This window comes from Populus trichocarpa, chromosome 4 (genome assembly GCF_000002775.5).
Source record: "Populus trichocarpa isolate Nisqually-1 chromosome 4, P.trichocarpa_v4.1, whole genome shotgun sequence".
Taxonomy (NCBI): domain Eukaryota; kingdom Viridiplantae; phylum Streptophyta; class Magnoliopsida; order Malpighiales; family Salicaceae; genus Populus; species Populus trichocarpa.
Window position 1 is genome coordinate 9030650 of NC_037288.2, and position 23353 is coordinate 9054002.

At 31.6% G+C, this 23353-nt stretch overlaps 1 protein-coding gene across 1 annotated transcript; it reads right to left on the bottom strand.

Annotated features, from left to right (window-relative positions):
• Positions 1-18421: 18421 nt before the first annotated feature.
• LOC18097626 (phenolic glucoside malonyltransferase 1) lies at positions 18422-20023 on the bottom strand. Its single transcript, XM_006384156.3, has one exon. It carries the CDS (start codon positions 19918-19920, stop codon positions 18505-18507), a length of 1416 nt encoding a protein of 471 aa, XP_006384218.2. The 5' UTR covers positions 19921-20023; the 3' UTR covers positions 18422-18504.
• Between the last annotated feature and the right edge of the window lie 3330 nt (positions 20024-23353).

The window sequence follows — 23353 nt, forward strand, 5'->3', positions numbered from 1 at the left end:
GAGTGTGTAGACCTGGAGGTTACTTAGCATCAGCTAAGTCCATGTTTGCCAGACCCACATTACTTGGGTTAGCCAAGTCCAAAGTAACGTGAATCTGGCATGTTTGCTAGGCCCAAGTAACGTGGGCCTGACATATTTTCTAGACCCAAATAAACATGGGTCAGGCACCTTTGCTAGACTCAAGGCACTTGGACTTGGCTGGCGCCAAGTCATGTGTGGATATGGCGGTCAGCAAAATCTAAAGTAAAGTTGATCTGATATGTTTGCTAGACCCAAGGCGTCAGCCAAGTCCAAAGTGCGTGAACTTGGCGGTAAGCCAGGTCCATTTATCTGGCATGTTTGTCAGACCCAAGTAAACGTGGGTTATGCATGTTTTCCAGACCCAAGTAATGTGAGTCTGACATATTTACCGACCCAAGGTGTTTGGACTTGGCGTCAGCCACGTCCAAAGTGCGTGGACTTGGTGGGTAACCAAGTCCAAAGTAACGTGAGTTTAACATGTTTGCTAGATCCAAGTAAATATGGGTCAGACACATTTGCCAGACCCGGATGCTTGGACTTGGCTGACACCAAGTCCAAAGTAACGTGAGTCTGACATGTTTTCCAAACCCAAGACGCCTAGACTTGGGACCAGCCATGTCTAAAGTATGTGGACCTAGTGGTCTGCCAAGTCTAATGTAACATGGGTTTGACATGTTTATCGAACCCAAGGCGCTAGCCAAGTTCAAAGTGCGTGGACCTGACGGTCAGCCATGTCCAAAGTAACGTGGGTCTAACATGTTTGCCAGACCCAAAGCACATGTACTTGGCGCTAGCCAAGTCCACAACGTAGACTTTGCAGTCAGCCAAGTTTAAAATAACATGGGTCAGACATGTTTATCAGACCCAAGTAAACGTGTGTCAGACATGTTTGCCAGACCCAAGATGTTTAGACTTGGATGGCACCAAGTCCATAATGTTTGGACATGGCGGTCAACCAAGTCCAAAGTAAAGTGGGCCTGGCATTTTGCTAAAACCAAATAAACATGGGTCAAACATGTTTGTCAATCCCAAGTAAATATGGGTAATACATGTTTGCCAGACCCAAATAACATGAGTCTGACATGTTTGTCAGAGCTAAGGCGTCAGCCAAGTCCAAAATGCATGGACTTGACAGTCAACCAGGTCCAAAGTAAAGTGAGTCGGGCATGTTTCTCAGACCTAAGTAATGTGGGTCTGGTATGTTTTCTGGACCCAAGTTGCCTGGACTTGGTGTCTGCTAAGTCTAAAGTGCGTGGACCTGAAGGTTACTTGGCGTTAGCTAAGTCCATGTTTGCTAGACTCACGTTACTTAATTCTGGTATATTTGTCAGACCCAAGTAAATGTGGGTTATGCATGTTTGTCAAACTCAAGTAACGTGGGTCTCACATGTTTGTCAAACCCAAGGCGTCAGCCAAGTCCAAAGTACATGGACTTAGCGGTCAGTTAGGTCCAAAGTAAAGTGAGTCAGACATGTTTGTCAAACCCAAGTAACGTGGGTTTAACATGTTTACCAGACCCAAGGCGTCTGGACTTGGCGCCAACTACGTCCAAAGTGTGTGGACTTAATAAGTAGCCAAGTCCAAAGTAACGTGGGTGTGACATGTTTGCAAGACCCAAGTTAACGTGGGTCAGACATGTTTATTAGATCCAAGTGCCTAGCTTACCAAACCTGCAAGCTCCTGACCTGGTTCTTTTATATATATATATATATATATATATATATATATATATATATAGTTTTTTTAAAAAATAATGCATTATTTGTGTATATTTTTTCAAATAAATTTTTGGTTTATGTTTAGGTAGGTATGATTCATCTATTGGTTTTTTTTAATTTTATATAGATTTTTTTTTAATATTGATTTTTTATAAGATTTTTCATATGTGCAGCTTTACATTTTTTTTTATATAATTATTGTTCAATAAATTTTATGTGTTTGTCAATTTCTATTACAAATTTTATGTGTTTTTCTATTACAAATTTATTTTTACAGAGGAATTTATTAAACATAACCAAGTAAATTACCCGTGTTACAATGTTAGATATCTTGATCTTTATTTTTTGCTTGGTTTTCTCAATTTTATTTTTTTTATTGTTGATGATTTTTTTTATTCATTACTTTACACAATGGTTATTGGGTTGTTTAATTAGATGCGTGCATAAGTTTTTTGATTTACATCTAGGTTGGCCAATGCTTGCCTAAAAAACTTTAAAGGTTTTAGGTGCTCTTAGGTTGCTTTCTCTTTGGGGGAAAATTTACCTTCTAAAGAGAGTGTTTGAGGTATGTATCATACTCATTTTATACATTAGGTCCAAATACATAGATGAATATATAAAATATTTTTGCAGACACTTAACTAAGTTATTCAGGTCCTTGCAGTAACAAGGAGTTGACAAGCATTAGTTACTTTTTACTTGCTAACAGTTGTTGGGACTTTACTTTTCACTCAAAACTTGGGCTTCCATACTTTTTTTGTTCACCGTGCCACTTTTTATTTTGAGTTGCTCAAACAATACCCATGTTAGATTGATGTCCCTTTACATTTTACAATTTGATTCTTATATGCAATTCGAGACAGATTAAGCAAGTTTTTTTGCATGTTACTTATTCGTTGCTTGAAAGCCAAATTATATACCTTTTAATGCTACCAACTCTTGCTTGCATATTTAGAAAGAGCCCCCTTTTTTTTCTCTTTCAATTGTCTCACAATTAAAAGCAGCGCATGTTTTCAAAAGTAGCCCTGTAACAACGCGCGAACCACTTATCATATATATATATAAGGGAGAAAAGAAAGAAAGCATATATGATGTGAATTTCTTTTACCATATGTTTTTATTTCTTAATTGCCAAGCACTTCTTTTGTTTACCTTGTCCTTGAATGTTCTATAAGAGACTGTCAATGGAGTTACTAAAATTTAAGTATTAGTGATCAATTCGCTCAAACTTTACAATCATACTGGGTTTTTTACAATTGATCTTGGACTTGAATTCCTAGAAAATGAGTCTCTCATGCTGGTAGGGGATACTTCAATATTTAAATTAGAAAAAACAAAGATTAAGTATAAAAATCTTAAATATAAAGTATGGTTGTGTAAATGTATTATCAGGTTTCCAATCGTGTCTTGTGCATGTCATTCTTTATATTTATAGACTTTTTTTTTTTTTTATCATGCATAGATAGAAAAAGATGGGGTGGCAAACCTATAGTGAGTATAGGGTGACAAACATGTATGACTAGAGGAGGATAAGGTTGTAAACCTTCTTTAGTGATGTTAACATGAGCTGTAAAATTATCATATTTAGGAGATTCTAATTGTATTAATTCCTAATTAATAGCCTGAAAATCTCACATACTAAATGCTGAGATATGTTTTCTATTGTATATAATCATGCAATGTATTAATGGAAAGACTAAGCCTTTAAGCCTCATTGATTTGTTTTAACATGGTATTAGAGCAAAGATCCTGCTATAAACTCTAGAAATAACCCAGAACCTTCTGTAATTGAGGTCACAAACACACTAGAAACCCTAGACAATATCATCTAAAAGCTAGACCAAATCCTTCCCCAAATAGAGACTCAAACATAAGATTACTCTATTGCCCAAATTGGTATCAAACTAAATGATACCAACTATGCTTTATGGTCCCAAATTATGGAGATGTACATCTCTAAGAAAGACAAATTAGGTTATATCAATGGAAATTTACCCTAACCAACACTTACAAACCTAACTTTTAGACGATGAAGAACCGAAAACTCCATTGTTAAGAATTGGTTGATCAATTCTATGGAACCCCATCTGATCAATAATTTTATTAGATTTCTTACTGCCAAATCAGTATGGGACTCTATTGCCACTATTTATTTTGATGGTTCAGACACATCTCAAGTCTACAAATTGAAGAGAAAAATGACATAAATGAAACAAAATAAAGGAACCCTCCAAGGGTTGTAGAGAAAAATTGATTTTCACAGGTCTAATCTTATAGTGTGTGAACATGACATATAAAAATTCAACACTATTCAACAAGAAGATAGGGTGTAAAGCTTCTTAGATGGGTTGGATTACCAGCTGGATAGTGTAAGAATAGACGTCCTCCAACAACAACCATTACCCATGGTGGAGCAAGCATGTGCTTTGGTTAGAAAGGAAGATTCCAGGCAGTCTATCATGCTAGGATATGCTGGAATGGGACTAGTGGCGTGAAGAGGGGGGTGTTGCTCGTCTGATATGCTTGGAAAATTTTAGGACGGTGGGATTAATATAACAAAAGGAAATGATGAGTTGATAGGAGACAACCTAAGGGGAGAAAGTGTGGGTAAGCTAAAAATTAAACATGTCAGTAGGCCCAGTTCTCCAAGTTAGGCAGATACTAATAAAATTGGGTTGTGCCCATACAAACTGGCATATGAAGATAAGTTGCTAATAAATAGACAAGACCTTTATGGCCTGAATAAAAAAAATTCATAGACCAATAGCCAACCCAAGGCCCGAATCGAGTGCACCCACTATGACAATTCCAAACATACCTATGACACATGTTTTAAACTACATGGGCAAACTTTAATAACTTCCTAACAAAATGCAATAAATAATTTCATGTTATTCGTTAATATTACAAATCACAAATGCGACATCTCGACCCTCTCATAAAAGCAAGCTAATCTAATATTAATAAAACATTAATGTTAAATTAAAATATATATAAATAAAATGCATCGTTTAACATATATTAATTCTAAGAATATTTGATTACTTGCGGTATTTGAATCCATATAGCATGTTGTTCATATTGCATGTATATAGATAGGGGAACCTACTTGGGATCTAGTGTAATGACATGACGTGTAATACCCATGTACCAAATCATACACTCCTCCTCTATAATCACAAGATACATCTTTGTAAATATCTCATTTCTTTGTACATCCTACTATGATACATAAGCTTTATGGCGGTTTAACAAGTCATAATCATCATTTTTACCCCGATGATTTATAACATACAATGCATCACTCGTATTGTTGTCAAATAAAATGTATTGTTTTTAGATGCACTATCGCATTACCTGATTTGGGCAGTGTAGCTCAACCATCTTAAAAATATATCAATGGGACAACTGATATTCATATGTTCATCTTGCTAGTGCAAATAGCTGGAGCAACTGTTAATCTTTCATCCTCATAAAATGTTCACATGATTTATAGAAGATAAATATCTTACACATTAAACATCAATAATTTGGTGAAGTTAAGTTTCTTCTTTAACAAATGGTTCAAAAAATACCTAGATAGGCTGCTGCCTATCTAGATCGCTACGATAAAATGATAATACATGTGCTGGATTATTATCAAATACCCTACTAGCATATCATCTAACATTACAAATATATCAATTTAGTTGCATTTTTAAAGCTACAATTAGATAATATAAATGCATATAATTGTAAATTTTTTTTGCAATACTTGTATCTTAGTGAGAGATAAAGTGTAACCCCTATAGTCTGAACAATTATAAGTGGCAATCTAGACATTTAGAGTCGACCCACATGAAGATGCTTCCAGGACCATAACTGTTATTAAATAAAAAATACGTTGTTTATCTCATGTTAACAACAAACATTTAAAATGTAAATAGGTACTTTAAATTTTTTGATTCATACTTGTAGAAGTAGCAAACATCCCCTAACCTATTTAGCCCCTTTCATATATGCAAAACATAGATGTTTGTACAGGCATGTTAAGATCATTCAGAAGCGTTAGATAAATTAAAGGAACATATCTCCCTATGAGATACGTGAATAATACACTGCCAAATAAATGTAGTATATATGCTCTAGCATACCTACATAACTCAGTAACATTATTATACTAATCCATATATACTTAACAAATAATTAACATATTCAAATTATAATTTAATTGATACATCTGCAAGACCTTGTCGTTAGCATCATTTAGTGGTTTGGTAAATATATTCTCAATCCATTTAAAACGTATGCTAACCCTCTTCAATTCAAAAGGAGGGGGTGTCAATCTAAATACATGCTCGCATAACGTAATTTGATTACGCACGCTAGTAAATATGACTACCTGTCCATCAATAAAAAGTCCAAGCAAAAGTGCAATGTCTTGTAGTGTCGGTGTCATCTCTCATGGCTAAGATGGAATGTGTGTGTCTCACATCTTCATCGTGTAATTAGTGCATAAATCAAGTCATAGTCAAGTTTGATGTGCTCTAAACAACTGATGTATACAAAACTAGCCTGGAACACATATAGTTGAACCTACTCATATAGTGTCATCTATTTATGTGTCCAATAATAAATCGTAACCTTATCCTACATAACAATATGAAATATAATTACATAAATATATAATACCTTTAATGTTAAGTAATGAAAATATTTGAAATTAAATATATTTACAATCCCGGTAAAAACATCATTCGATCGATGTTTATCCTATAATTGCATGGTAGAAGTGTTAGCGGGCATGGTAGGCATATATTGTGACTTAAACTCTCAATGAAAATAGTCATGCTCTCCAAGAATGTCAGCATCATAATGTGGCTGCCGAATATGAGAAGAAGATTTGTCACCTTGTGTGCGTGACATCCTATGTAAGAGTACCTGTGTTTAATGTAAAATTAGATAAGTTTAATATGCTTTTAAAAAATATCATAATATATTTTAAAAAATATTTATTTTGTCATACATATGTTGCCGAATATGACATGTTTTTCTATTATGGTCTGTTTCATTGCATATGCCATATCTATAATATGCATAACCCTCTCTTGCATTTATTTTATTGTGAAAATGAGTAGACATTCATCGATTACATTCGAGTTTCCATCTAGATGAGTCTACTTTAACTCGAGGTCTAGTGTAATCACTCCATTCTAACTCATCTAGTAATAGAGAAAATGGCTTGCTATATGTTGATCTACAGCTCTAATCCATGTAATGATCATTAACAAACTATATAAAGTTTAAGTGATTCTCAGCACAACATGTAAGAACATGTGAGCATGAATGTTGGAATGTTTGTCATTTACTATATGTGCATGTTCTATCATTCGATTTGACTGTCCATCTGACTTTTTCTACAACACTCGATTTAATAGGGGTGTTGAATTAGAAAACCTTTCTGAACATGATTAAATGATTCTGAAAGATTAGTTGTCATATTATTATACTGGTGACAACCATCATAACATCATTCCTATTTTTCTTTTAGTTCTCGTTTAAGTCATTATTAATATGTTAGGTCTAACTTACACATTCTTTCATGCCACAAATTAAATTTGTGTTTTGAAGGTTCATAACACATCTTAATCAAATCGTTTTTTTATAGATGGGTCTTTGAATTTATAATTGAAGTTTTTTTTAAAAATATAAAGCACAATACCAATGGTGTCCTATAGTTCATGCTAAATTTTTGCTACTCTATTCTTTATGCTTGCATGTTTATATGATATTATACATATACTTGTTCTATCACTGGTAACGTATTTCTGTAAGCAAAGCAAAAACCATCTCCATTTAAAACTATTTTCTTCATCAACAATTGCAAAAGACAATGAGAATATCCTATTATTTGCATCAAAAGCAATTGTAATCAATACCTTTTCATATCACCCATACAAATGTGTGCCATCAATATTAATCACTGATCTACAGTATTTGAAACCTTCAATATAAGCTCCAAATGACAAAAAAGGCCTCTCCAAAAAACTATTGTACTATCATTAAAATTTTCTTTGTGCGTCTAATCAATAATTGTTCCATGATTTTATTCTTTTATTACCAACAATAGCCTTGATAATTTTTCAAAAGACTCCTTATATGAACCAAATAGATGCTCAAGCACCTTCCATTTTGTAACTCATGCTTTGTCATATAATATTTTATACTTGTAATACAATTTTATCTCATTATATATGCCTGCAACCATCATTAAAAGATTATCTATCACAATGGTTGATATAGCATTAACAACAAAATTTACATTGAGCTAATTATTGTTTTTTTAAACAAAGATCGAGGTACATACGTGTTATCTTTTTAAATTTGTTATCTCAAATGAATCCGACCTTTTATAATATTACCCATGTAAATATTATTTACATTTAGGTACTTGCACATATTATAATTGAACAAATATCAAGTTCGATCATTGGACTTAGTATTCAACCAAATGTGCAATGTGCCACTGTGTAATTGCATTAACCAATTTATTTTTACCACCGAATATTTGTTCAGCCTCTAAATTAGAACCTTCTAACAAATGTCTATGGCCAAGTGCCCAACCATGAGAAATAACAAAAGTAGATCCTGAAGCATTTCTAAATTTAGGAGCATGAGATATTATTTCATTATCAACATTTACTGTTATATTCGGGTCTAACGTTTCATCGTCTTCATGGTTATTAGGTTTAAAATAGTCAAATCTATATTGATCATCATGTGACTTAAATTTCACGGCATATCATGCTTTTTAAACGCGATATATTAAGTTATCGTATTAATAAAATATGATATATTAAATTATTGCTATTTTAAAATACAAAAATTATCTTGAACCATTTAAAAATAATAATATTTATTAAATATTTTACTTCAAAAACACACTAAAAAGGTAAACCTACGCTATTTCACTGAACTCTTTTGAAATGATTTTATTCTGTACAAATATTTAGGTTACTTTATTAATTTTCTAAAAAAATACCCAACACAGAGCTGTGAACAGTGAAAAAGTATAGAGAAAATTCGACAAACCTCGAAAGTGGGTGGTTCCGACCAAATTCATAATATCTCAGTCTCAGAGCAGACAACACGTGCACAGATTGCATGTGATGATCGTAGAATGGTCAGATTCTAACAGTGTTCCTTGCTGTTTGCATCGGTCCCACGTCGTGTAAAAGCAAGCACGCCACCAGAGCATACATGGAAAAAAACATAGGCCAGAAATTTAGGTTTATAACTTATTTTTATTTAAAATTAAATTTTTATTATTTTTTATTTTTTTAATATGCTAATATTAAAAATAAAATTTAAAAAACAAAAAAAAACGCCCGTAGTCAAATATAGTGTCTCTGCCGTATGAATTCTCATGATCAAACCTAGACAAGGTTTTGATTACAGTCAAATGGCATGCAGATTTATGATACCCACGTGCAACCCTCGTCATCAGACCCCACTAGAAAAAACACCACAGCTGTCTGATTCTTTTCTAATAAGAAAGGATGGGTCCCATATGAAAAGGAAATCTCAGTGGGCCCTCACTAAAACCTGCCCCACGAACATGGACGCATGTATGCCTAATCTTCCCCATCATGGTGACATGAAGAGACACTGTTATCAATGACTGTTGGTGTTCCCTTCTGGACTGGCAGATGCATTTAAATCAAGAGAAAATTTCTAGTCTATTTTATATTTTATTTTATAGTTTTAAAACGGACCAACCCTTAAGAATGAATATAAAAAATATTGCTTATAATATGATTTTATAAGAATTAATATAAAAGATGTCTGATTTTTTCAAAAGCTTGTCGTTCATAATGACAATTTTTTTTCCTCTCAAACCCTTGAAATTCGCATCTTTTTGTTGAAACATGATGTGTATATTATTCCTAATGTACTAAAGAAAGAAAGTCTAATGCTTGGATACGTTTTACTTGCAACAATCTTTGTGATTATATTTATGACTATTATTGAGTATATGTAATTATCTAATCTATTTTATAAAATTTATTTTAATTTTGTTTTTTATTTAAAAAATCAATTGGATTTGACCATGAAAATCCAAAAAATAAAAATAAAAAATCACTAAAAAATCAACAGGTTTTGCTAGTTTTTCTTTTTAAAAAATCAAACCAAATCAAAATTGATCGGTTTGAATTAGTTGCTAATTTTATATATATATATATAACAAATCTACTTGTTTTTCATTAAACATTTTGTTTTTTAAAAGCTTGTTGTTCATAAAGATATTATGTTTTTTCTCTCAAACCTTTAAAATTTATTTATACCGTTGAGTATATGCAATTATATATTTAATTTATTTTGGTGGCCCTTTATTTTATAGAAAACAATTGGATTTGACCATAAAAAAAAAACCACTAAAAAATTGACAGGTTTTGCTAGCATATTTTTTTTAAAGACAAAACAAATCGATTTAAACTTATATCTTAATTTGATTTGGTTTGTATTTTTTATATATATATAAAAACTGAACTAACAAAAAAAGCTCACCCATGCTTGTATTTCATCAAACACTTTATCTACAATAAAAAATTAACTCTCATTTCATAATTTTCATCAACCCAACCCCAAGTTTACTGTAATTTTCAAAACTATAAAGAAAAGATATAAAATAAAATAAACTATACGATATAAAATTAATAGAGTCTAAGGGCCAGTTAAAGATAGCCATGAGGTCAGGGACGAAAGGAAGGGGGGCAAGCAGGGGCCCGGGCCCCCTAAAATATTATGCACCTATAATATATATATATATATATGTGTGTGTGTGTGTGTGTGTGTGTGTGTGTGTGTGTGTGTAGAGAGAGAGAGAGGGAGAGGGAGAGGGGTAATATGGAGGAGGTTTTTTATTCTACAAAGGTGAGTTTTCTTACTGTAATTAAGTGTGATTTTTCAATTTAATTTTTTTAAAATTAATTTACGTAGCCCTCATATAAATCCTGTAAATATAAAATCATTACTTTGCGCAATAAATTCTGCAGCCGGTCAAAAACAAAAATATAAATATAAATCATAAGTAAAATTTTTCAACGGAAAGATTGAAGCAGAGCCATCAATTAATTTATTTTTCATCAAACAAAATAAGGTAACTTAAATTTAAAATCTATTTTTATTTTGTTTTGAGATGTTTGTTAATAATTTGATGAGGTTTTTTTTATATAATTCTACCATTTTTGCTTTATTTTTTTCTCAGATATGCTAATTTTACCAATTATTTTTTGAATTCTTGTTATAGTGTTTTTTTTAATTAATTAGATATATTTTATTGGTTTGTTTTGATTATACTTTGATTTTTTTTATGTTTTGTTTTTAGCAGAATCACCAAAATTATCAATTTTTTCTCACGATATATGTTTTGATTTTAGGTTGAACCATGAACAAAATAAGAAGAATTTGATTTTTTTTTCAAAAAAAATATTGATAACTCGCAGCCTAGTGAACCAACTCCAATATGTAATGTTAAAGTTATGGTTGAGCAACTCCAATGCGCCTCAATTTACAAAGAATCCGCATTGATTAGTAAGAATAGTTATTTATTATTTTTTGCTTTATTTCAAAGTTTATCGAACATAAATAATGTTTCGTTTTAGCTAATATTTCTTATATACTTTGTATGTTTATATTTGATAGATATAAAGATCAACAACATTAAAGTGATGAATATATTATGAAGATGAAATTAACTTCGTTGCTTTGACTCAATTTAATATTTCTTCAAACCTTTTACCTTATACAAAGATCATTATATGTTTATAGTAAGTTATTTGAATAAAACTAAATTATACAGGTTTTTTTTACAACTCATGTACAATAAAGTAAAATAAATATTTTATTTTATTATATTAATTATGGCCCCCCTAACAAATAATTCTCTAGCTCCGCCCCTGTATGAGGTGATAATTAGATGAAGTGTGAAACCAGTCACGAGGTCCCCAACCTGTATATATATATATGTAACGTGTGCATTGATTATTATAGCTTGAAATTCATGCATTTGATCTGTGCTGAATGGCTGGCTTGATGCAGTGGATACATTATATATCCCAAAGCCATTCACACTTCTACATTTGAAAATGCATTTAAGTTGCAGTATAATGTGTGCTTTCACATGTGATGTGAGCCTTGCCATAAATGCACACACCCACATATTAATTGATTTTTTTTTAAAATTATGGGTGTCTGGTTTAACTTATGTGCATCTCGACTAATCTTCCAAAACCCTGAAATTAGTGACCATGTAAATCTCTAATGATTAGAAATATTAAGTTGCAGTATAATGTGCGCATCACACATGTGATGTGAGGCTTGCGAGAAATGCACGCACCCACATATTGATCTATTTTTTTTAATTATGGATATCCGGTTTAATTTACGTGCATCTCGACTAATCTCTCGAAATCCTGAAATTAGCGACCATGTAAATCTCTAGTGACCAGAAACATTAAGTTGCAGTATAATGTGTGCATCACACGTGATGTGAGGCTTGCCAGAAATGCATGCACCCACATATTGATTGGTTTTTTTTTTTTAATTATGGGTGTCCGGTTTAGCTTACGCATACCTTGACTAATCTCTCAAAACCCTGAAATTAACGACAATGTAAATCTCTAGTAGCCCTGAGATTTGTGACACTCGAACTGGTGACTTCTAGGAAGCAAATTCAAGGGCAGACCAGTTAAGTTATTCCTTTCGGAGTTGATATTCTTCGGTTCTTGGGTAAGAAAATTCAAGTTTTCATCCTTATTTTTTTTTTAAAAAAATCTTGATATAATGATATATTTATGCTCAATTAATATATTTGTAGTGGTATTTAAAGTTTTGCTTTTGACAGAGATATAATAAGATCTCTACACTAATGTGTAAAAGATAGAATATATGTTATTAGGCATCTTCAACAGGATAGCCAAAACAAAAACCAAAAGAAAAAAAAAACAAGCAATTTAGTTTTTCTCCCCGGATTCTAAGAGATCTCCAATGGAGATGCTCAATGAAAAGTTAAAAATAATAATAAAAATATTATTTTTGTTTTTTAATATTTGTTTTAGATGCTTCAAGAGAGTACTGAACAAAATATTATTTTATTATTTTTCTTAAAAAAAAAAAAACTAAAACACTATTTATTGCAATAATGTTTTTTTCCCATTAAAATACTAAAGATAATTATGAAATTATCTTGGTTTTATTACTCGTGTCACGAGTTTTATGAGTTCACCCGGGTTGACTCGGGTTATTTTTTTGTCATTTTTAATTGATTTTTCTTTTTAATTTCATCATTTAATATTGGGTTTATTGAAAATTGTTCGAGTTGTTTTTAAATTTATCAAGTCAATCAAGTCATATCAAGTCGTTAAAATAGTTATGTATCAAATATATTAAAATATAATTAACTCTTCTAAATAATTTTCACCATTAAAAAATATATAAACAAAAATACTATATTTATACTATTTAAAAAGCTATATTACCTATTTAGCTTTTCAAAATAGAATTTGTAATTGAAGATGCTGATTTATTAAAAAAATCAAAAACATAAAATAAATTATTTAAAGATTATTTCTCTTATCTCCGCAACTCTTGTAAATAATTCTTCTCAAAATAACTAAAATTAATAATATTAAATATATTAAAATACAAATAAATTGTTAAATATTTTTTTATCAGAGTACAAATAAAAAAAATCATATTCATACTAATCAAAACGTCATATCGCTCGTCTTTGCTATTTTCTGGTTAGAAAAATAAACTACTTTCTTGGAAAATTGAATGTCACTGATCTTGTTTTGCCCGTTAACCAACCTGTGTTGAATTCTCATTGGTGGGCTTGTATGGCTACTGCAATTGGGCTCCATGCTTCATACTTTCTGGGCTTGTATGGCTGCTGAAAGTGGGCTCAGTGCTTCATACTTTCTGGGCTTTCAGTTTAGTGAAGGTATAGCAGTAAACTGGGAATACAAACACCGCTCAACATGATAGCACAAACATAAAATAACCATGTTTTCATATTGTTTTAATTTCAAAAATGATTTTTAAAAAATAAAAAATATATTATTTTAATACTTTTTTAAATAAAAAACACTTTAAACCATAACAACTATCACAATCTCAAATAAATCCATAATCAGGTACCAGATAACATATCAATAGAAACTATAAAATATTTTATGAGTTTCTCTCCACCATAATTACATATTATTTTCTACACAATAAAATATTTGTTTAATATGTAATTTTTTTTTCTATATTTGTATGTTATTGTTGAGGTATTTAAGATAATGATAATGATTATTTTTTAAAATATTTTTTTGTTTAAAAATATATCAAAATAATATTTTTTTAAAACAATATTATTTTTTACATCAACATATCAAAACGATATAAAAACACCTAAAAATAATTAATTAAAAAAAACAAACTAAAATTTTTAAAAACTCCGATTAAAACACCTTTTTACATTTGACAAATGATATTGCAACACGTATTTTAATTAGACTAGAATTTCATTTTTCTTTAATAAATATCAAATAAATTTTATAAAATAAAAAATAAAATCTGATTTGAGAATAAATACATCATATATTTTATTAGACAATAGACATTATGTTTTATTTTATTTTAAATATTTTATATTTTGCAAACAAATAAAATTGTAGTAAAAAAATTGTTTAAGTTCACGTGTGGGATATATTTCATCAACAACTTAATAAATATACAAATGTTTTATATTAATTTAAAACTTTTTTATATAAGGATTCAAAAGTAATATTATTTTAATAAAATATTTTTTACTAGAAAGCTAGTAATCATTGGGAAAAGATTAGTCAACAACACGTTGTCAATAAACAGACGGACAACATGACGTGGTAGACTTTAAGGTTATCCAGGTAAGTAGAGAGTGCACCCCACGCATTTGTTAGAAAATAACGGGAGTGGGCTGAGTTGAAGCATGGCTGACGCGTGGGTCCCCTATACGCTAGAAAAAAATATCACTTGCTACATGGAAATCAAATGAAAGAAGCAAAGCCTAACAGGCACACATATGCACAAAAGAAAAATAAAATAAAATTAGCAAGACTTTTTTACGGTGTCTTGTAATTAAATTATATATACAATTGAATTTATTTTTATGTTTGATTTAAATTTAATTTATAATTTATTATAATTTTTATATTTAAAATAAAATATTAAACTATATAATTGAATTCAATTATACTATTTCAATTAAACTTGAAATTTTGTTTCCTTCTAGTGTTTGACTTTTAAAAAATAATTTGGTTTTTAATAAAACATAACCGGATTGAGATTCTGGTTTCTCTTTAATCTTGCATGGACTATTAATTTGGACTAAAATAAATCTAATTTTAGTTATACTAATAATGATTTTATTCCTAATGTATATGGTATTTAGATATGAATATATATAAATCATTAATTTAGCTGTTTTTTTGGTTACTTTTTTTTTCTTTTATTTTCGTTAAATGATTTTCAACGTTTTAGGGTCATCTTCTAAATGATTTTGTTTATGTTGAATTAATAGTCAATTTCCTAACCTTTTGTTTAATTTCAAAAATAAAAATAATTTTCCTTTTAGCATTTTGGATTTTACAACATATTTGTAAATTCCAAAGGGTATTGGCCAATATTTCAAAAAATACATAAATCTTAATTTTAGGGAATTCATCTTTATTTACTATTAATATTTGGATAAAGAAATTCCAAATGGGTTAATATCCAAAATATTATTGGAAAGAATTTGTTATTATTCACTGTCAATATATGGATAAAGAAACCCCAAGTGATCAATATCCAAAATATTTTTTCTAAGAATAATAAGTCATTATTCCTTAATAATATAAGGGCAAAGAAACCTATGAAAGGTAAATGTCTAAAATATTGTTGAGAGTAATACAACTTGTTTAGTTTTACCATAAGGGTAGATTTATGCTCAAAAATGGTATTTAGAACAATTTAATTACACATCCTTGAAAGAAACATCGATTATAATTGGTGACATTTTAATTTTTTACTCCACAGTTTACGAGCCGTGAAAGTATGAAATACTAAGGCAAAAATAGGCTTTTAAAGCACTCTGAATTTCCTTAGATTTCTAAGTTATTTATTTATTTCTCTTCTCTTTCTCCTTGCGATCTACAAGTCAAGAATGCTTGAAATACTAAGGGAAAAGTTAGCATTTAAGCATGCTGAATCCCCTTGGATTTCTATCTTAGTTGTCTCTTAATCCACAAGTTGTAAATTTAGTCTGAATCGAACACAGATTTCAAGAGATCTGCATTAGTTCTCTTTGAAGATGTAGACATATCTAAGGTATGATCCACATTGGCAAAGGGTTCTTTCTCTTTAGACTTTGAGCCCAAGTTTGTTCATGGTAGCAAACTTATCCTACGAAAACTGATGGGATTAGAGAACATCAACACCATAGCAATTATAAGGCAAACCAAACACCAAGTAGCTTACCTTAGATAGGACGTACTAGAGGTGCTAAAACCTTCCATTTACGCAACCAGTTCCTTGCCTTAGAATCTCTAAAGACCAGTTAGGGTTTTTAGTGACCACAATACTAGGTGGCGACTCCCTTTTTCACAAAACAAAGACCCCAACATGATCCTCCGCTCCGAGAAGGGTCGCCGCGACCTCGAGAGGGTACGACAACCACGATAGCAGCAACACCTGCAACACAAGCAGCAACAACTCTAGCGGCTCAACTCTCCATGGTTGTCACCGCTTGCACCACGTTGTCCTCTTCGGTCAGACCAACTTCATGCCAGGTAGCCTTCCTCCTCCTCCTCCTCTTCTTCTTCTTCTTATTCTTCACGATGTTCACTGCGTGAACAGTAGGCGTGAATTATAATTCACGTCCTACTGTTCACACATGAACAGTGGGCGTGAATTATAATTCTCGCCCACTGTTCATGTAGTGGATGTGGGGTCGGGTCGTATCTGGCCCAACCCAACTTTCTGGCCCGGCCCTAAAAATTTAAAAAGAAGAAACAATTTGTTGGGCCGAGATCAGCCCAACCATGCTAAGCCCATATGTTTTAATAATATTTAATTAATATTATATATTACATATTAAAAAAATAAAAAAATCCTTTCAAAAAAATTATGATTTTCTTGCATGTTTTTCTACCAGTTTTGTTTAATATCAGGTTTATATACTTAAACTGTAAGATACGAACCCGATATTAAAATACTCGGTTTTCTCCGAAATATTTTTAAAAAAATTCAAAATATTTTTTTTAAAATAAAATCTCAAAAACTTCTAAATTAATTTCCATTTTCAAAAAACAAAAAAAGATATTTTATTTCCATGCATACAGCCAAATCCTAAAAATTTTCCAAGCATATTTTCATTAAAAAAATTACATCTTTCCCATGTTTTGAAAATCCAAAAAAATAGATATCATAATCAGTTTATGATCATCTATTAGGGTTTTCCCAAAATATCAAAAATCTTTTTTCAAATTTTTTTAGGGTCCAATAGACTTTAATATCTGTAGGGTGTAAAATTATATGATAAAGTATACCCTCATGTATTAAAGATACATGTGTAAATAAATGAGATGCTAAAATTCAGACTTCAGAACGATTAGGATTTAACCCAATAAGGTAGAGACTTTCTCATGAAAAGAGATTTATCTTGAACCTTAGAAAAGATCAACGAATAGAAACCCGACTTAGAAAAAACAATCAAACAACAATGCAGCTTACCTTAGGTAGGGTGCACTGGGGTGATGCGTCTTCCCCTTACACAACCAGCCCCTTACCCAGACACTCGCAGACCATAGGTTCCTAGTGACCATAATACTAGGTGGCGACTCCTGCACATTAATCACAATTTTATGATTAAATCTAAAAACGTCTCCAACACAACACCTTATCAGGAGGCATGACCAAAGCCTCTGTTGTCGCCGAATGACGTCGCGACAATCCATAATAATTTACAAGAAAAACCGAAAAACAAATTAAACCAAGAAAACCAAAAAAATAACTGAAAAAATCAAACCATGAAAAAAAAAACCGATTAAACCAATTAGAATATTTAAAACAATATTCGGTTCAATTCGGTTCGATTTTGATTTCATAAGCCTGGAACCGAAAAACCTCAACCGAATCGGTTTAGTTAAAAAATATAAAATAACTGAATCGAAAAAACTGAATTAAACCGAAACCAAACCCATCATAAAACCTATTAAAAAGGAAAAAAAAACCCAAAAAACAATTAAGTTTGATTTTTTAATATAAAATAATCTTAGCTTTACAAGAAGGGACACGTGAGAAGATTACAACATAGGTTTTGGAGTGCCCTCGTGTCCTCATTGGTGGAATGTATGGTCCAAACTACTGCTTCATCCAATAATTGTAATGTCGGTTTACAAAGTACTTTTGTACTCTATTTTTTATACAATTTGAGTAGAAGGGCAACTCCATTTTCTACTTTTTAGTGGTACTAATTTAATTTCTACTATATTATTAGATAATAATCATAGAAGCAGGCTCATGAGCACTAATTTGGTTGAAGTTAAAAAATCAAGAATTTCAATGGTAGAAACTGATTAATCTTGAAAACATTTTATAAACAAATTAAACACTTCAAATATTTTACCATCGAATTGGAAAAACAAACAAATTGTATTTTATTTGTGGTGAAAGTTAACAATGATTGAAACTGGACACAGATAGAATAAAGAAAGAACTAATAATGATTCTTAAGGTCATCAACAAATAAAGAAGTGAATTTTTCCATCTCATGCTTCTCCAAAACTATACCAATCTCGACTCCGCCATTTCCATCCTTGCTCTCCGCTAGAGAAATTGCTCCTGTCCTTTCTATGGAAGTTATCTCCACCTTCTCTGGTTTCCCCCACCCAAAATCAGTTCCATAAACCTCAAATCGGTTTGACCCAGCAACCCCAAGTATTGCTGCACCACCTGCCGCTTCTTTCATGAAGCTTGCCGTCTTCTCCTTTGCTCCATCAAGGACTCCTTTCTCTAAGCTTTTGATAAGCTCACTTAGCATTTCTGCTACATGCATAAATCCATTCTCCTCTAAAAGAGATTCTGCTTCTGTAAACGCAGCACATGAACTGACACATGAACCAAAATAGTTCTCATGTATTGGAGGGTCCAAACGGGCTCTACAATCTACTGCAAATCCAATAAGAACCCTTCTGTTACTTTCAAACCCTCTTGCCTTAACTATACATACAAATCCGTGAGCTAATACAAGCACAAAGGGAGATAAATGGATTGGGTGTGTTTCTTTTGAACCTTCCTTTACTAAATTAGCAAGCACCCTCTCCCTGAGTTTCTTTATGTCTTCACGAGATAACTCGAACGTTGCTCGTACTGAGCTAGATCGAACTGCTATAACTGGCAAAAGTTGTAAGCTTCTTGGGTTGAGATCCACACCAGGCCATTTTAATTCTAACCAGTTGTTCAAATACACCATGTCCAACCCTTCAGGGTCTTGTATAGCTATTCGGTCAAAAACAGGTGTTAGTTCTGTCAGCAAAGCTGGATACTGTCGTTTGTTTTCATCACCGAGTTTGCAGAAGTGAGCCCATGCTTTGATAAACATGGTCGAGCTTTTGCCATCAAGGGCTGAATGGTGGGCAGAGATGCCAATGCAAAAGCCGTGATTAGGAAATAAGGTTATTTTCAAAGCTATAACGGATGCCTTTGAGTCAGTGACCGGCAACTCGGGTATATAAGGACGAGAATCTGCAGCTTCATGGACTTCATTTCCCGAGAGGAGATGAAAGTCAGCATTGGACTCAGCAATTGTGAGCTGAACACCATCGTCTGGAGTGTATAGGATGATGGGTTTGTTGGCTTGTGGAGGCCAGATAATGTTGCCGGCAAGAGGAAGGAAGTGAAGGAGTGTATGAGAAAGAGAGTGTTTGAGTTTGGGAAGGATCACTGAATTGAAGAAAGTTGGAGTTGACTCAGTGAGTTTATAGAAAAATATGCGTTCAACTGGAGGAAATTTCAACCACATAATGTCGTAGAAGGTTAGCGGAAGAGATAACTCGGTAGCTGACTCCGATGAGTCGAAGTAAGGAGTAACTTGGCAGACATCGATGGTGTTTACTTGGTTTTCGACTTCCATGTTGGAGACGACGGGGAGCAGAAGAGAGATTTTGTTTTGGTTAAATCGGAACGGAAGGAAGAGATTTTACGTATCAATTATAGCTTCTCTGATACAATATATAAGATATGAAAAGACAAAAAAAAATCTTTTGATATAGGTATAATTTTAAAAAATAATAAAATATTATTTTATTATATTTTTAAATAAAAAATATTTTTAAAAAAACTAACACGTTGCAAACACTCCCTGAAAATGTCATCGGACGTGGCCACGACCGCAACATTAACGGTGCTTGCAGCATGCACGTGGGCAACTGGCAGCCTGAAGCCATAGCTAAAAATGATTATTAAGGGGTTGTTGAAAGAAATAAATTAGTTGTCGGACACTTATAAAATAATTATTATATTTTATATCTAAATTCTAGAGGTTTGGATGCTCCTTGACGTGGCTTTCAATCTACGTTGGCTTTAGATCAGGATATGAAAAACGTAATTTTATTGATAAAAAACGTATTTTTATTATGTGAAAAAACTTAAAAAGATATATACATTCTCAAATAATCTGTTAGTAATTACTGAGCCAAAAACCAAAAAACAAAAAACCCTAAATTAAAAGTTTAAATTTAAGTTATTTAAAGATAAAAAATTATTATAGTAATCTATAATAATTTCCAAGTAAAATTAGGGATGAGCAAAAATACTAAAAAATCAAAAAAACTAGAAAAACTAAATTATGAAAAAATACTGATTAAACAGATTAGAATATTTTAAAAAAATTTCGGTTCGATTCGATTTCTGTTTTGTAAGTCCGAAACCAAAAAACATCAACCAAACTGAACTGGTTTAGTTAAAAAATATAAAATAACCGAACCGAACCGAAACCAAGTCCATCATAAAACCCATTAAAAAGTAAAAAAAAAAAAAGCTGAAAAAACAATATAGTTTTCAGTTTTTAATATAAAATAACCGAACCGGAAACGGTGGCTTGGGTTTTGATTTTTAATATAAACTATTCAAATTAAAACTAGTCGGTTAGAACTGATTTCAGTTTGATTTCAATTTTATTTCTTTTATTTTATAAAATTTATTATTTTTATAAATTAAAATCAAACCACACCAAAAATTATCGCCCCTAAATAAGAACTGCGGTAAAATTTACACAATCTAATTTTTTTAAGAAAAACTGTTTTTTTTATGTAGCTAAACGACGAGCTAGGGTAGCTCGGAGGCGGAGGCGGAGACAACACCAATGCACAACTGCACTGCTCAAGATGATTTGACTCTGTATGCCAATCTTAGCTTTACAAGTAGGGACAAGTGAGAAGATTACAACCAGATAGGTTTTGGACTGCCCTCGTGTCCTCGTTAGTGGAATGTATGGTATAAACCTGTGTTTGGTGGAATGTATGGCCCAAACTAGTGCTCCCTCCAATAATTGTAATGTCAGTTTACAAAGTACTTTTGTACTAAAAGGCCAGGTTCCCGATAGGGTTGATATTTTTTTTATTTGGTTTAATTTTTATATAAAAAAAAAATTAAATTGAATTTTTTTAAAAAATAAAAATTAGTTCAAATTGACTTGTTTCGGTTTGATTTTTTAGAACAAAAACCGGTTCAAACTAGTTTGGCTTGGTTTTTCTGTTTTTGGCTTGGTTTTGCTCGGTTTTTTTTTGTTTTGCTCGGTTTTTTTTTGTTTGGCTCGATTTTAGCTCGGTTTTTTCTGGTTTTTTGGTTTGGGTTCGGTTTGGTTTGGTTGTTTTTAATTGAATTGTTTTTTATTCTTTTTTTAATTGAATTGTTTTTAATTTTTTTAGACCCTCCAAGTCAACCGAGTCATATTGGATTGTTAAAATAGTTGTGTATTAAACTACTGCGCCTCAACACATTTCAGGGAGAACCAGCTAGCTCTGGGTTCGAGTGGCAATTCACCCCTAACCACAACTCATCCGCTGATTCTTCAACATCAGTCGGTTCGGACCTCCACTTAGTTCCACCCAAGCTTCATCCTGGTCATGGATAGATCACCCAGGTTCGGGTCCATAAGCAGTGACAATTGCCCTATGAAGACTCGCTTTCGCTACGGCTTCGGTGAGTTCCCTGTTTTGTAAGCCTGAAACCGAAAAACATCAACCGAACTGAACTGGTTTAGTTAAAAAATATAAAATAACCGAACCGAACAGAAACCAAGCCCATCATAAAACCCATTAGAAAGCAAGAAAAAAAAAAAGCTGAAAAAACAATATAATTTTCAATTTTTAATATAAAATAACCGAATCAAGAACGGCGGGTTGGATTTTGATTTTTAATATAAGATAGGTTTTGGACTGCCCCGTGTCCTCATTGGTGTGAATGTATGGTCCAAACTAGTGCTCCCTCCAATAATTGTGATGTCGGTCACATCCGGGTAATTTTTATACAATTTAATTATAAGAGCAACTTCATCTCACATGCAAAATGGAGAGTAAAAAACAAAAAATAATAATATTTTAACTTTTTTTTGTGTTTATTTTTCATACTTCGAGAAGAAATCCAAACAAAATGCTATTTTAGTATTTTTTTTAATAAAAATATTATTCTTACGCATCTTGAAAAAATATCAAAACATAATAGTGTTTTCTTTTTTAATAGTTTTTTTTTCTTTGATTTTTTTAAATCTATATTTTTTTATTTGCTTTTAATGAGATTATTCTTGTCTCATGATCCATGTCATGAGTTTGGCGAGTTCACTCAGGTTGACTCAAGTTGTTTTTTTATTTTTTAATTAAATTTTTAAGAAGCCAATTTGATTTAATCATGGGCCAAATTGAATTTTAATTATGTTTAAGAATTAATTTGGGTCCAATTGAAGGATTTAATTAAGTGCAAGAACTTAATTATACTTTAAAATGGTCAAATTAATTTTATTAGGGGCTTAATTGGTGAAAAAATAAGTTTGGGAGCCCAATTTAGGCTTAATTAAGAATATTGAAATTTTAAGAGGCCAAATTTAATTTTTACCAAGTTAATTGATTGAAATCGGGGGCAAAATCGCAAGAAAATTGAAGTTTTGGTGTCACTTAGGGGTCAAATTAAAGATTTTCGCAACCAAGGACTATTTTGCAAAAGGCGCCAAACTATAGGGGCTTAATTGACAAAATCCAGGGGTGAAATTGAAAGTTTAATGGTCAATTAGGGATTAAATTGCATAAATCCAAAATCAAGGACCAAAGTGCAAAAGGCATGTAAATCCGGGGTCAAATTGAAGTTCATCAAGGGCTTAATCGCATTAAATCGAAAGTTTAGGGTCAATTAGGGGTACAATTGCACAAAAGTGTAAGCTAGAGGACTAATTTCATCCCCTTTGATTTTTTTATCTTTTAAATCTGATTTACCTTTTTTTTATTGTTATTTGTTTTATTTGAGATAATTTTTTAAATTAATTTTGATTTAGAATCTTATCCTCAAGTTTTTTG

Excerpts from the sequence above, each read along its gene's own strand:
- LOC18097626 (XM_006384156.3), bottom strand. The coding sequence starts at position 19,920 with ATGGAAGTCGAAAACCAAGTAAACACCATCGATGTCTGCCAAGTTACT.